This window comes from Carlito syrichta, unplaced genomic scaffold (assembly GCF_000164805.1).
Source record: "Carlito syrichta isolate Samal-C Ts95f unplaced genomic scaffold, Tarsius_syrichta-2.0.1 Scaffold305332, whole genome shotgun sequence".
In the NCBI taxonomy this organism is placed as follows: Eukaryota; Metazoa; Chordata; class Mammalia; order Primates; family Tarsiidae; genus Carlito; species Carlito syrichta.
The window spans coordinates 775,839-792,055 of record NW_007249428.1 but is presented as its reverse complement, the minus strand read 5'-3'; the positions used below and the strand labels follow the sequence as shown (position 1 = coordinate 792,055).

Genomic DNA, 16,217 nt, shown 5'->3' with positions numbered 1-16,217 from the left:
CAGCCAGGGAGATGGGAGGATACACAGACGGATGACAGATGGTAGACAGATGATGCATGAAGGATGAATGGATGAGGGATGAACGGATGAGGGACAGATGAATAAGTGATGAATAATAGATGTATGGATAGATGGATGGATGGATGGATGATGAATGGATGAATGGATAAGTGACGGATGGATGGATGACAGATGTATGGACAAATGAATGGATGATGGATGGATGGTGGATGGATGGATGATGGGTGGTAAATGCAGAGATAGATGGATTAATAGCAGATGCATGGTGGATGAATGAAGTATGGGGAATGGAGATTGGATGGTTGTATAGGTGGACAGATGGATGAATGGATGGTGGGTAGATGGCAGATGGATGGATGGTGGCTAGATGGATGATGGATGGTTGTACAGGTAGATGGTGAGTGGATGGGTGATGGATGGGGAATGAATTATAGATGGGTGGTGAATGATGGATGTATAAACGGGTGGTGAGTAGATAGATGGTGGATGGTTACATAGATGGATGTCTGATGAATAGTTATGTAGGAGGATGGTGGGTAAATGGTAGGTGGATGGGGGGTGAATTATGGATGGATGGGTGAATGAATGGTGGGTGGATAAATGATAGATGGTTGTATGGGTGGATGAATGATGAATAATGAATGAGAGATTAGTGGATAGATGGTGGATGGTGTGGGTGGGTGAATGATAAATGATGGATAGGTGAATCAAGAATGGTGGATGAATAGATGGCTGGAAAGATTATGAATGGGGGATGGATGGTAGATGGATGGATAAGTGGATTATGGACGATGGATGAATGAATGATGGATGGCTGTGTGAGTGGATGGAAGATAAATGATGGATAGATGGATCATGGAAGGTGGGTGGATGGATGGAGAGATGGATAGAGAATGAATGGTTATATGAGTGGAGGGTTAGTGAATGATTGGATGAGTGTATGGTGCCTGAATGGTGAGTGAATAGATGATGGATAGACAGGTGAGTAGATGAGTAGGTGACAGATAATGGATGGTTTCATAAGTGGATGGTAAGTTCATGGATGGGTGAGAGGATGGTAGAAGAATGAATGATGGATGGGAGATGAATGGAAGGATGAATAGGGATAGGAAATGAATAGTTGTATGGGTAGATGCCTGAGTAAACAGGTTGATTGATAAATGGGTGAACAGGAACAGGATGGTAGATGGATGGTAAATTGATAGATGAATAGAGGAACAGTAGATGAGTGATGGATGGAAAAATCCATGGATGGATGGTGGATAGATGGTGAATGGATAAATTGGTGTCACATGGACAGACAAAAACACAGAAAGAAGGAAGGATGAATGAATGGATAGATGGAAGGAACGAAAGAAAAATGGATACATGAACGGGGTAAATGAACAAATAAATGAATATATGGCAGGAAAGATGGATAGAGGGAAGAAAAGTGGCATGTGTGGATGGATGGAGAATGAATAATTAGCTGAAAGGAAGGAATGATGGAGAAAAGAATGACAGCATGAAGGGATAAATGGTGAATTAACTGACAGAAGGAGGGATGGATGAATAAAAGGAAAGGTAGAAAAAAATAGAATCATGAAGGGATGAATGGTGGATAGATTAATGGAAGGAAGGATGAATGAATGAAAGGAAGGATGGATAGAAGAAATAATGGAAGCATGAGGGGATGAATGGTGGCCAGATCAATAGAAGGAAGAAAGTTGAAAGCAGGAATGAAGGAGTGAATTAAAGGAAGGATTAATGGAAGAAAGGATGAAAGCATGAAGTAATGGATCAAAGGAAGGAAGAATAAATAGAAGGAATGGATGGAAGGAAGGACAGATGCGGGGACTGGTGGATGGAAGAATGGATGGAAGAAAGAAAGGATGGATAGAAGGAAAAATGGATTAAATGAAAGAAAGACAGATGGAAGGAAGGAAGAATGGATGGATGGATGGATGGATGGATGGATGGAAAGAATAAAAGTATGAAGGGATGAGTGATGGATGGAAGAAAGCAAAGACAGAAGAAAGGACAGATGAATGGATGGATAGATGGAAGGAAGGAAGGCTAGAAAGAAAAAACTGGATGAAAGGACAGATAGAAGGAAGGATGGATAGATGCAAGGAAGGATAGATGCATGAAGAAATGAATCATAGATGGATAAATTGAAAGACATGGACAGAAGGATGGATGTGGATGGATGGAAGGACGGATGGATGGAAGGAAGAAAGGATGGATGGAAAGATGAATACAAGGAAAGATGGAAACATGAATGGATGAACGGTGGACAAATGGATGGACAGTGAAGGTCTCAGACCATTCCTTGCAGTCCAAGCAGGAGCTCACCTTACTGGCCAGTGGTAAGGCACTGGGCCTCCCAGCCTTCTTGAGGTAGGTGATCAGAGAAGGGGTGCCTGCCCGGGACTCGTCATCAGAGCTGGTGTGCGAGAGGTCAGCCTCCCCAGTGCGCACCAGCTCATCAGCTGTGGAGTAGCCTTCAGAGAGGTCAGGCGCCACCTCCTCCGCCTCCTGCCGTGGGCGCTGTGAACGGCCGTCCTCTTCAGGCAGTTCGCTGATGGAGTCCAGTGTGGGCTCACGGCTCATGCGACGCTTCCGGGCCAGGGCCTCCCACAGCAGGTGCAGGTCACCCTCCTCAGCTGCTTCAGGGGGCAGACTGGGCTGTGGGGGGCTCTCATCCACAGATCCCGAACTCAGCGCCACTGAGGAGGGCAGGGGACTGGTCAGCAGGTTGGGACAGAGCCACAACCTCGGACCTCCCTTGGCTGTGGCACCACTAGACCTCTGTTCCCCACCCAGCACTAGCTACTTCTGACAGCACAATCTGGGCAACATATAAAGGCTCTGAGCCTCAGTTCCCCCAGTTTGAGCAGGGTCCAGTTCACCTCCTATTCAGGGCACTGGAGGGCTGAACAGGAAAGGGCTCTGTCAAGTCACATTGGGCTAATTTGAGCCCTTTCTAGTCCTGCTTCTGGGAATGGAGGCACACTCCTACAGGGGTGCACACAACCAGGCTCAGCACTAGGAGGGAGTGGGGAGGGACTCAGCACTAGAGGGAAGTGGAAGGTTCAGAGCATGGGAAAAGGGATCAGAGTGCTGGTGGATGGGACCCAGAGTGTGAAGGGGCTCAGGACACAGGGGAATTGAGTGGGGGAGCTCAGAGCATGGGAGTGGAAGGGGCTCAGAGTGGGGGCCTGGAGCATGGGAGTGGAGGAGGCTCAGAGTGGGGTCTTGGAGCATGAGGGCACTCAGGGGACTCAGAGTGGGGGATGCAGTGTTCAGGGGACTGGGGCTTAAGAGGACCAGACATCAGAGAAGCCAGGGTTGCACCTGCTGGGACTCACTGAGGGAGGGAGGAGGCCCAAGGCATCCAGGCTTAGCAACACAGGTTTTGCACATTCCCTCATTGAGTCTCACTCTCCCCCAGTATGACAAGGGGTCCCTAGAGGAGCCTCAGCTTGAGAGGGCTTGTGAAGAGGAAGCCCAGCTTCACCCGCATACCCAGAGGTCCCCACCCTGGAACACAGAGGAAGGACACACCCTGGAAAGTGGCTGCTGCAGGGCAGACAGGGTCCAAGGCCAGGCTGCAGTGGTACTCGCCCTGGTCTTCAGCTGTGAAGCCCCTGATCACCAGCATCTGCTTCTGGTCCCTGGACACTACCTCGAAGCGCCCACCAGGCTGGATGTGCTCTGTACCCTTGTGCCAGATGACCTCACCGGCCTCTGCTGCCAGCTCCAGTTCCAGACAGACATCCTCACCCACTGCCACCTGCCGGTTTTCAGGGGTTGGGGATGGGGCAAATACAGGCTTCGATGGCTCTGCCAGGGAACAGTGACAGTGGACAGAGGATGGCCCATCAGCAACGATACACTCCAGAGCCAGCCACTCTCCTGGGTCCCCCCTTGAGGAGGCCATAAACTGTCCAGGCCCCAGGTGGCAACTCACCCAGCCGAACTGTCTGGGGCAGGTACACAGGCTCCCCAGCACCTGCAGGGCCCACTGCTGCCACACGGAAGCGATAGATCTCCCCAGGGACCAGGCCATCCACTACACACTCAGGCCCAGGCACCAGCTCATGGCACAGCCGCCACTGGCCTGTGGCCCTCTCCTTCACCTCCACGCGGTAACCACAGAGACCACCACCTCCATCACTCATGGGGGCCACCCAGGACAGCGTCACAGAGTGGTCACTGCGCCCCACTACCTCAGCATCCTCTGGGGGGTCAGGAAGACCTGCAGGGAAAAAGGGCCATCAGAGCAGTAGTGCCTGCTGGAACCCACTGGCACCATAGCTCCTCCAGTGGACAATGGGGTCTGACCCTGGATGCGGCAGGGTGGCTTGGTTCCCCTGTGCCCCCTGGCCCAGCCTGTCTCGGAGCCAGGGATGCAGTCAAAATCCCTGTGGCAGGCACATTTGATAATCACCAAGAAACCAATTGCCCAGAGTCCACCCCACATGTGGGTTCTTGGAGAACCCCAGCAGTCTCTGGGTTAAAGCCCCTCCTTCCTGAATTCAGATCTGAACTGGACAGAAAGTAAAGGCAGATGGGGTGAGATCCCTGTGGGTCCTGGCATCAGTGCTCCTCGCGGTGCTGGGTTCACACACAGACACGCCTGGCCCGCAGAAGCCCCCATGACAGGGTTACACACTTAGTCCAAGCCAACATACAGGCCTGACCAGGACCCAGCCTGGGATGGCCACCCACCCAGAATGGTGAGCCGAGCAGAGGCTACAGCATCACGGCAGGCAAAGGTGACCTCCCCACTGTGGTGCAGCTGGGCGCTGCGCAGCAGCAGGGCGTGGTGGCTGCCATCAGCTGTGATCGTCCAGTCTGCGTCGTCAGGCTGCACCGCGACCCCATTGACGTACCAGGATGCCTCACCCACGGGCACCGCCTCACTGACGGTGCAGGTGAAGTGGGCCTGTGCCCCAGCTGGCACAGCCGCATCCTGCAGGGCCTCCAGGACCTCCAGGCGCCAGCCTGTAGGTATGGGGTGGAAGGCAGAACAAGTGTGAGGGGGGAGGGGATCAGAGGCCGTCTGAGACCCACTTCCGTCCTGCCTCCCATCAGCCAGGATGGGGTGGGAAAGTTCTGGGAGTTACTCACCCATTCATGCCAGCTCCGCCCTCCCACCCCAGCCCCCCAAACCCATTGCACCGCCCCATTCCCGGCCCCACCTCCCAGCCTACTCCTGGGGGCAGACGCTGACACTCCCAACCCTCCAGGCCTGCAGAGCCAGTGGTGGGAGGGGTCTTGGAAGACCCCACCCCTCACACGGCTCCCTTCCTGCCCCTTTCCACAGCCCAGCACCTTGGCACCCCCACAGCCTCCCAGCACAGTGCGGTCACCTTTGACGGTGAGGAATGCAGACGTCACCATGTCCCCTGTCAGGAAGGTCACGCGGCAGCTATCCTGCAGTTTCAGGTTCTTGAGCAAAAGCAGGTGGCGCAGGCCACCCTCAAAGTAGACGACCTCGGCATTCTCTGACGTACGCACAGGCTGGTCATCCAGCAGCCAGGTGTGTGCAGCCACCTCCGGCCGGGACAACCGGCACTCAAATAGCGCCTCGCCACCCTCAGGTGCCTCCACGTTCTCCAGGCCCCTCACCACCGTGTTCTTAGCTGCAGGGAGAGGAGGGCTCAGGGCGCGCCAGTGCCTCTGGCGTCCCCCTACTGTTCCTCGGGAGCGCCCCCAACACTACAAAAGACCAAACAGAATGTGCCCCCAGCAGCCTAGAGGGCACTCAGCGTCCAGGGTGGAGCGGCCCCACCACCACATGGTCACCCCAACTCGCCTAGGCACTAGTGAGGAGCCTCTCAGGTGTGGAGGAGATGAGAAGTTCATGTGCCCACCGGGCTCACACGCTGGCGAGGAAGGGAGCTGTGGTTTTCTGTGCCAGGCAGCCTCAGGGTCTGGCGATGGCCCCCCTCTCCCCATACCCCCAAACAGCGACGCTGGACCTACCACATCCCCAGTGTTCTGCACACACCCAGCCAACCAGAGATGCCCCCTTGCCCATGCCATCCACTCTCTTCTGCATCTTGTCTCTGTGTCTGAGTGCTGGCCACTCATTCCTAATGAAAGTCTAAATTCGGCACCCAGGCATACCCTGCCTGGCCACAGCTCAGTTTCTGGCACAGCGCTTGCCACCTCCCAGGGCCTGCTCCACCCAGACGTGCCCCTTCACACAGCACCACTACCACTGCCTGTCATCCTCCACTCCTGCAGGCCCAATCGCGTCAGAGCCACCAGGCCTGGGGTTGCCCACCAGGTGGCCTCACCTTGCACTTGCAGCAGGGCCACTACGCGGGTGCCTGCGGCCTCACAAGAATAGATGCCACTGTCACAGGGCAAGGCCGGCCTGAAGGTCAGCCTGGCCACGTTCCAATCCTGCTCTATGATGACACGGTGCCCATCCGGGTGCACCTCCTGCTCGTCCATCTTCCACGTGGCCTGCACAGGCCGTGAGTACTGGCAGAGGAACTCGGCTGAGCCACCCTCCTCCACGGCCAAGTCCTGCATGGCACTGACCACCTCCACCACGGGATCTGTCGGCCAACACGCCGGACACACATCAGCCCCCAGGAATAAGCCGCCATGACCCTCCCAATCTCTGCTGTCAGCATTAGCTTCAGCGGCAGCAAGCATGAAGCTGTGGCAGAACCAGAGTAGAGCAGTGCCCAGGGCTGTCTGTGCTGGACACGCCTCATCCACACCCATGGCAGATAGCACAGTCAGGCTTGGTCTCCGTCCAGGCAGGCCCCTCCTGGCTCTCTTTGCCCCATGCCCCTCTGGCCCAGGGCACATTGTCTCAGCAGGGACATACACCCTCCCTGAAGCCTACCCCACTGAAGCCCCCAGGCCTGGCTCAGGATTCAGAACCTCTGCCCAGCATGCCTCCTCTCCAAAGGCTTTGCGATCCCCCTCAGGGCCCTGCCCATCTCCACCTTTCCAAATCCTACTATACAAATAGTGTTTGTCCAAGGTCCAGGAACCTTCTACATTTTATATGAAGGTGCTCAAGCCACCTGGAGTGGCTCTCATATGGCCAGCTCTTTGCAGAAGGGCACAAGATGCAGACCGAGCCCACAGTGGGAGAAACAGGAACAAGCAGGGACAGGCTGAGCAAGGCTGCTCCTGCCTTCACAAGGGACTGGGCACCTGCGGCCAGCAAGCAGGTGGCCTGGTGAGCAGCAGCCTCAGACCCTATGCAGCAGGTGGGCACAAAATTGGCCTCCAGAAGCACTGCTCCCTAAACCCAGACTTCTCATCCAGAAAGCAGGACAGGACAGGAGCCTACTCACCATATCTGCCAGACTGCTCTAGGCACACAGCATGCATGGAGTGATGCCAGCCCATGGCCTTGGAAGTCAGTCCCTGTCCCTGTCCTCTCTACCTGCCCCCCCCAGGAGCCCGCAGGAAGCACATGGGGGCAGCAAAGGCAGAAGTGCTAGCATGGGGGGGGTCCCATCGGCCAATACCTTTGATCAACAACTTGGCCGTGGAGACCAGGGGCCCCGCGCGGAAGGTGATGGTGCCCGAGTCGGCTACCCCCAGGTCTGAGAGCACAAGGGAGTGAAAGGTCCCGTCGCACACAGTGATGGCGCTCTGGGGGCCATCCTGCAGCAGGGTCCCATCCAGCCACCAGCGGGCCTCTGGCCCACCCGCACGAGACACCTCGCAGGAGAATGTGGCCACCTCCCCCGCGAAGACATCCACGTTCTGCAAGCCACGAACCAGGCACGGCGCTGCCTCTGCATGAGAGGACGAAAAGGAGGGCGGAACTGGGGCACCCTGGGCCACTATAGGGCTCCCTGGGCAGGGATGTGGTGCGCTAAGTATCTGGTCTTTGTCCCTGGTTCCTGCCTAGGCTCCTAGAACCCTCTTCCTAAGTGACCAGAGCATTGTGTGTTCTTCATAAGGAAGTTATCTGACTACTCCTAAGTCTATGCTAACGTAGTGACTCAAACAGAGACCCTGGACAGCCTCAGTATGGGACTGATCACAAGAGAGACCAAGAGCTTAGAGGGTAGGACTTCTCAACACACCCACCAACCTCTGGGAAGAGAAGAGGGGGCAGATATTAAGCTCCACACAGACTCTTAGAGATTGATGAATTTCTAGATTGGTGAACACAGGAAGGTACTGAGAGGATTGCATTCCCAGACAGGACACAGAAGGCCTGTGCCCACTCCCCTGTCCCTTGCCCTTTAAGCCACTTCCATCAGGCTTTTCCCTAGTTGCATCCTTTAAAATGAACTGCTAATGTAAGTGTTTCTCTGATGTCTTGTGAGCTATCCTAGCAAATTTACCAAGCTTGAGGAGGGGGTAGTGGGAACCCAAATTTACAGCTGCTCTGCCAATGTGTGGGTGGCCAGGACATCCCATTGGCACCTGAAGCAGGGCAGTCTTGTGGGACTGAGCCCTTACTCCATGGGATCTGACTCTAAATCCAAGTAGACAGTGTCAGAATTGAGCTGTATACAGCCCATTGCTGTCTGTTGCCTGGGGTGTGGGGAAAACCCCACACCAAGTCACAGAAGTGTTGTGTGCTGTGAAGTATATGAGGAGAGAAGTAGTGCAATGTCTATTATTCTCTGGAATTGGTGCCAGAAGTGGGACTTGCTAGACTAACCCTGGGGATAGTCACTGGCATGGGGACCACTTTGGGGTCTGCTGGAGCAGGTACCAACTGACCCAGGAGGGTGGCCTTGGGTTGGGGTCTAGAAATCCACCAGGGCCAGCTGGCTCACTCTGATGCTGGAGGAAAACACAGAAACCACCCACAATGAGACTGTGGAGAGTGGTTCAGCCCAGATGCAACCCCAGCCAGCACTCCCATACCCCTTCAGAACATGCCTGGTTTCACCCAAGCAAAAGACACAAATTCATGCCCTTTCCAGAAGGCAGAATAGATAAGTTTCACATCCCATAGCTAAGGCTCCCTCTGGGTTAGATGCCTTATCTGACCCCGTATGGCTTTGGAAGAGAGGCCACAGGGCCTGCTGCTTTGAGAAGGCAGGAAGTAAGACTTCCATCCCTGGAGGTATGGAAGCAAGTGCTTCTCTCATCCCAAGAGGCGTCCAGATGTCTACCAAGGTCCCTTCAGTCCTAGCATTCAGAGCCCTACTGCCAAGTAGTAACTGTTCCCAGCCTGTCCTACAGTGGTGCTGAGCTCATGGGACTTCTCAGATCTGTGTGTGGTTGCTGCCTGCCCTACATCCTTCACACATTCCTCCTCATCCTGTCCACCCCTCAGATGGACTCTGGGACACAGTACACGGGGGCCACTGCTGCCCACACAGCTGATCCCTGTGTTCCACAGGTGAGAGAAGACAGAACCAAAGACTTCTCCCACCACCTGTTTCTGGGGCCAGCAAAGGGGATGCCACCCTCCAGCTCTCCTGGCCTCAAGCACTTCCCCATGCCATCCTGAGGATGTCCTGAAACTATCCACAGTTGGTAAAGCCCAGATGCCTCCATTCCACAGGGCAAAGGGTGACAAGGGAGGGCAGGGGGCACTTATAAAGATACCAGCCACCTGTCAAGACAATGTCAAGCAGGGAAACCTCTGCACCCACCCCACAGGCCCTCCACCTGAAATATCTCTGTGCCCTTCCTCGTGTGCCCCATCAATATCCAGTATGAACCCTCAATCTGCCCTCAGCTATTCTCCCCAAGAGCACATCTGACCACCTCCTCATTCCACTCTGCCAACTTTTCATTTTGTCTCCAGTGAGTTCCCAAACTTACACATTACACCACCAACCTGGGCATCCATTTACACACCCATGCCAGGGCCCTCCCCACAGGGCCACTGTCAGGCACCTGTGTGCATGCTGGCTCACCCAGGCTAGGAACCTCTTACCCAGAGAGTGTCTGAAGCACAACCCACTCCATGCTTTCCACATAGCTGCCTACCCTGATGAACACACTAGGCTATTACTGCCCTACCCCTGCTTGGGATGCCTGAGAAACTCCCTCTTCATCACTCAAGTCAAGGGCACTGGCATCTGGAAGCTTTCCCAACCTCACAGAACTGACTACATCTCTCTACTACAGAAGATTCTGGGAGAGAAGTGCCACCAGACTGTTCTCATGTTCAACTCTCCCAGTAGACTGGAGGCTCCCTGAAGGCAGAATACACAGGCTCATCTTGAGGTCCAGGACTTGAACAAGAGTAGGAGCTTAGAGAGTCTATTCAGTAGTGAATGAATGGATAGCAAATGGATGATGAATGGATGATAAACTATGAATGGTGGTTGGATGGTGGGGAGATGGTAGAATAGAGGAGAGATGGTAGATAAATGTATGCATAAACAGGTGACTGGATGAATGAATGGATGATGGATGAGTGAATTGATAGTGAATGGATGGGTAGAAGGCAGATGGATGGCAGGTGGGTGGATGGTGGATAGATGGATGGTCAACAGACGAATGGGTGGATGGATGAATGGGATGGATGGTGGATAAGTGGGTGGATGAATGGATAATGAATGGACAGATGAATAGATGAAGAGTAGATGGATGTATGAATGACAGAAGGATAAACGGATGAATGGATGGATGAATAATAAGGATGGAAAGATAGATGGTGAATGGATGGATGGCAGGTAGATGGGTGAATGAATAAATGGATGGATGATGGATGATGAACAATGGATGATTGATGGTAAATGAATGGATGATAGCTGAAGAGATAGATGATGATAAACAGTAGATGAATGGTTGGTAGATGGGTAAATGGATACATGGGTGAATGAATGAATAGTTGATGGGTAAATGGATGGGATCAGTCTGAGACACAGAAGTAGGGCAGAAGCATAGGAACACTCAAGGCCAAGCTGAAGGTCTGAGGCCAAGTTGAAGGTTCCTAAAATCTTGTTTTTATGCTTGTCTGAATCTGCACATGGACATGCTATTGCATCTACATCTTTGAGCCCGTCGAGTGTGCAGGTGTGTATAAATGCTGATGTGTGTGCATGTGTATACATCTGTATCATAGGGGAAGTCAGGAAGACCCTGCCTCTACCTCAGTGCCCTAGCCCATGGCAGCTCGGCTCCCCATCTCCCTCCTGCAGATGGCACTAATCCTGGACAGGGACTCCCCACACACCCCAGAATTTCTCAAGGAGATCTTTGCCAGACCATCCCAGTAGCCTCTCCAGCCCATGGCTTTAATGGCCAGGGGTTGGAAAATTGCCAACCCGAAGAGCAGATCATTGCCGCAAGTCTTGGATTTCTGACCTCCTCTGATAGCTGCTGATGAGTATGATGCTATGGTGTGGGAGGGGGTTGCCTACCTGTGACCTTCAGCTGGGCCTCGGAGCTACATGTGCCCACGTGGAAACTGATGGTTCCAGCATCCTCCAGGGTCACCTGAGAAGCATGGAAAGACGTGCTTGGCCCTGGCAGCCCCATCCTGGCCAGGAAAGGCCCTCCCAACTCATCATGCCATACTCAGTGACAGGGGTTTCATCACCTCCCCAACCCAATTTCCTGAAGACAGATCTCCCCAAGGAGTTGGAACCAAGTAGAGGCAGGTTCCAGGGGCCCCACCTTGTGCAGAGTGAGTGAGTGGAGAGTGCCCTGCTCCACAGTGATGTCATTCATCTCATTAGCTTGCAGAGGCACCCCTCCCAAAGTCCAGCGAGCCTCTTGGCCCGAGGCCCTGGACAGCCGGCACTGGAAATGGGCATCTTGGCCTTCGCTGAGCTGCACGTCCTGTAGGGCCTCCACGATGGTCACCTCAGGGGCTGGATACAAGGGGGAGTATTGCAGCAGCCTCAGTCTGAGATGCCCTCGAAATCAGCAGAGGCTCCATGTCCCAGGAATTCACTCCCAGTAACCCTGCCCCAATTCCTGAAGACACATGGGGTCCTGTTCTCAGTTCCCTCTTCCAGCTCTGGGCAGAGTCTACAGTGTGGATGCCAGTGGATGGTGGGTGGGTGAATGGATAAATGGATGAATGAATGAAAGGACGATGGGTGGATGGATGGATAGTAGATAGATGGATAGATGACAGATTGATAAATGGGTGGATTGTGGATGGATCAACAGATAGGTGGGTGAATAGTGAATAGATGGATGAATTCATCCATCTATTGATGGACAATGACGGGTGAATAGATAAATGGATGGACGAATGGGTGGATGATGAGTGGATGGAGGGATGGATGGCTGGAAAATAGGTGGATGGATGATAGATGGATAAATGGATGGAGTATGTATGAATTAATGGACCAGTTGATGGATGGATGGATGGTGAATAGATGGACAAATGTAGACAAGCGGATACATAAATGGATGAATGGGTGGGTAGATGAATGAACTGTAGATGGATGGATGGATGATGGATAAATGGGTGGATTGTGGTTGGATCAATGGGTGGATGGTGAATGAGTGAATGGATAAATGGATGTATTAATAGATTGAGGATGGGGTGGATGGATGTATGATGGGTGGTGAATGGCTAGATGAATCATGGATGGGTGGATGCATAAAAGGATGAATGCATGGATGGATGCTGGGTGGGTAGAGGATGAGCTATGGATGGATGATAGATGGATAAATGAGTGGACTGTGGGTGGGTCAATGGATGGATGGATGATGAGTGGAGAGGTGGACTACAGTGAATACATGGATGGATGGTGGATGGGTGAATGGATAAGTGGATGAATGAATGGGTGATGGGGGCAGACGGTACACAGCTGGTTGAATGATAGATGGATAAGTGAATGGATTGTAGGTGGATAAATGGATGGATGGATGCTGGATGTATAGTGAGTGGATGGATGGATGGTGGAAGGGTGAGTGTATAAATGGATACATGAAAGGATGGATGCTGGGTAGGTGGGTGGATTGTTGGATAGATAGATGATAGATGAGTAAATGAATGGACTGTGAATGGATAAATGGATGGATGAATGGGACCAGTCTGAGAACAAGCTGGATAGTAGAGATGAGGGGGTGGGCCACAGTTTACAGTGGCCCCTTCACCAGGGCCAAGAGATGGGGACTAAACTCCAACACCGTGTGAGCCTCTGGGAAGCCCACTACCACCTGCCCCACAAGCCTGACTCAGCTTACATTACCCTGACATCCCAGGGCCACCCTGGAATCACTAGCTCATGGGTCTACCCCCTACCAGGTCCCCAAACCCCAAAGGCAGGGACCCTTGCCACGTGTCTCTGTTCCCCAACCATGCCTGAGCCTGGACAGTCCCAACCCACTTCAGTCACGGGATGACCTGTGACTACCTCTGATGGTAAGCTGGGCAGAGGAAGTATGGCTGCCCACGTGGAAGGAGACGGTGCCTGCATCCTCGGGCGTCACACCCTTCAGGCAGAGCGTGTGAGTGCGGCCATCCCGTACAGCCACCTCTGTCACCTCATTGCTCTGCAGCGGCAGGCCCTGGAGGCGCCACTGCACATCCATGGCCCCAGCTCTGGAAACCTCACAGCTGAATTCCACGTCCTCATCAGCCTGCACCTCTGCGTCAACCAGCCCATGCACAATGGTCACCTCAGGCTCTGAGAAGAAGGGTGAGAAGGGCATCTTTATCAGCCAGGTCAGAGAGCCCACGCCAAGATCCCATGTCCCTCCTCCAGGAAACCTTCTTGGTCACCCTCACGCTTTTCTGCCACAGCTGCTATCTGCTCCACATGGCATGTCACCCAATGTGCTCACAAATACAGTCCTTGAGGTGAGGCTGAGCTATTTGGGGCACCTGTTTCCCCACAGGTCAAAAGGGCAGCTCTGTTTGGAGAAAGGTTAATGGGCCACAGGACAGTGGATTGCCCTGTCCCCAAACCCTAAAACTATAGCCAGCTCCCCCCACCCTCTGGCCAGCACAGAAAGCAGGCAAGACCTTCAGGAGAAACAGGTGGGGGCTCAGAGGGTGCCCAGGCCAGGCCACCCACCTGCAGGGGGGCACAGAAGGCCAGTGACCTTCAGGGGTGGGGCCTATCACCTGCTGCTTAAGTTCTCAGAGGACCCTGTGCCTGGAGGCGCAAGAATGAGTAAGAGAGTTGAAACACGTGCCAGAGTGCCCCAGGGAGCCTTGAGGGAGTGGCCATGACCCACCGGCTGCTCACCTTTGACCCTGAGAGAGGCCACGGTCCTCTGGCCGCCCACCACGCAGGCGTACTCGCCTGCGTCCCCGGCCTCCAGCCCTCGGACCAGCAGCTCGCACGCCTCCCCCTGGCGCCGCATCTCGTACTTGGGGCCCTGACGCAGTTCCTCGCCCTCCTTGAGCCACCGCACAGCGGCCTCCGGCTCCGCCTCGCTCAGACAGCAGCACAACCGGACCTCGCTGCCCATCTCTTGCTCCACGCTCTGCAGCTGGGTCTTGAACTTAGGCCTGGGCGCTGGGGAGCAGGAGGGGACGCTTAGGCCGCGGCTCCGCTTTCTGCCGCGGGGGCAAGGTCGGCGGGCAGGCGGGCAGCTCACCGCGTACGAAGAGACTAGCCGTGCTCTGCGCGTGTCCTGTGTCACACGTGTAGTCGCCGGCGTCCTCCTGCTCCGCGCCGCGCACCCAGAGCTCGACGGCCGCGCCATCCTGCACTATCTGATACTTGGCGCAGGGGAAGAGCTGCAGGGAGCCCTTGCGCCACTCCACGGCCGCGCCAGTCTGACTCAGTTCGCAGCGCAGGTGTGCGGTGCCGCCCTCTTCCACTTCCTGAGGCTGCAGCTCGCGCAGGAAGCGCACGGGCGCCGCTACAGGGAGGGGAGGGCAGGACAGGGCGTGAGTGTAGGTCCTGGGCGGCTGTGGGGGTCGCATGGCACCAATGGTGGGAGGAGAGGGCAGGGCACAAAAGCAGGTCCCTGGCAGCTGTGGGGTTGCGCGGGCGCCACTACGAGGAGGGGCAGAGCGTAAGGACAGGTCCTGGAGCGGCTATGGGTGGCGGCGGGAGGGCGGAGGCACAGCCATGGGGCGCAGGTGATGGACCACAGGGCGGGGGTCAGCACGAGGGCAGCTATGACGAGGAATCGTTGACCCAAATGGGTCAGGGGGAACAGCAGGGGTACAGGTTCGGAGAGCTGGGGGCGTTGGTCTCTGCAAGGGATCGGGTGCGGGACAAGGGGGAAGGTCTGAGGGAGTTCTAGGAGGTGGTGGAACATAAGAGCATGCTGTGGGAAAGGGAGCGACCGCGTTCCCACCACCACCCATAGCCGCTCCAGGACCTGTCCTAACGCTCTGTCCCTCCTCGTAGGGGCGCGTGCGCAACCCCACAGCTGCCAGCTACATGAGGTAGCTAGTGACATGGAGACACTTCATGGACAGGAGTGAACTGGGGATGGGGAGTTGGGTAACCACAGGAGTTACCAGAGGGGGAACTGCGGGGAGGGGCCGAGTCTGGAACAGATACAGGAAGGGCACCCAAACCGCATAGCCCCAGGTGGAGTTGGGGGGAGCAGAGCCTCAGGGTAGGTCTGACCTGCCCTGTGAGCCATATACCCCTGCAGGCACCCGCAGTGGGACTGCAGCCTCTAGAGCCACAGGGGCCTGCAGGGGGCTGGGCCAGCCAGGCACCCACCTGTAACTGTGAGTGTGGCACTAGTGGCCTGTGCACCACAGGCGCAGGTGTACTCCCCAGCGTCCTCGCGCCGCAGGCCCCGCAACAGCAGCTGGGCCTCACAGCCCTGCAGTCGCAGCTCCCTGCGCCCGTCAGCCCGCAGCTCCAGGCCGCTCCTGCTCCAGACCACTGCAGCTGGTTGGGACAGTGTGCACCGCAGGCAGGCTGTGCCACCCTCCTCCGCCTGCAGGCTCTGCAGTGGCTCCTGGAAAACCGGCTGTAGGGCTGCAGGGAAAGTCAGCTCAGGCCTACCGGCTCCACAGCTCCTGGGCTGTCCGCGCAGAAGGGACCACTTGGGGTGGGGCAGGGCCATGGGTCTGGGCTAAATTAGGGGTTAAGAGAAGGGTGGTGGGAAAGCCTGGAAGGAGGGGCTCTGGACCTCACCAGAGCCTTGTAACGTTGGCCTCCCATCCACGAAGCCCCCAGTGGGGCTGTGTCCCCTCAGATCCCATGGAAGGACTCTGCCCTTCTGTCCCCTGCCCCCACAAGGTGGGGATATGTCTCCTTAGACCCTGAGGTACAGCAAGGTCATACTAGGAATCAGGGACAGGGTGCAGGTCAGGGGTTGTAAACCCACCCCCCCTCCCTGGGCATCAGAGGCCTTTCCCT

General features: G+C 55.2%; 1 protein-coding gene across 1 annotated transcript in view; it reads right to left on the bottom strand.

Annotated features, from left to right (window-relative positions):
* OBSCN (obscurin, cytoskeletal calmodulin and titin-interacting RhoGEF) overlaps window positions 1-16,217 on the bottom strand; it is a 164,159-nt gene that overhangs the window by 56,287 nt on the left and 91,655 nt on the right. Inside the window, 11 exon segments of the mRNA XM_021714213.1 lie at window positions 2,356-2,729; window positions 3,568-3,846; window positions 3,974-4,261; window positions 4,735-5,010; window positions 5,379-5,651; window positions 11,334-11,409; window positions 11,590-11,786; window positions 13,290-13,562; window positions 14,127-14,399; window positions 14,482-14,748; window positions 15,570-15,833. Coding sequence (XP_021569888.1) covers window positions 2,356-2,729; window positions 3,568-3,846; window positions 3,974-4,261; window positions 4,735-5,010; window positions 5,379-5,651; window positions 11,334-11,409; window positions 11,590-11,786; window positions 13,290-13,562; window positions 14,127-14,399; window positions 14,482-14,748; window positions 15,570-15,833 — 2,840 coding nt within the window.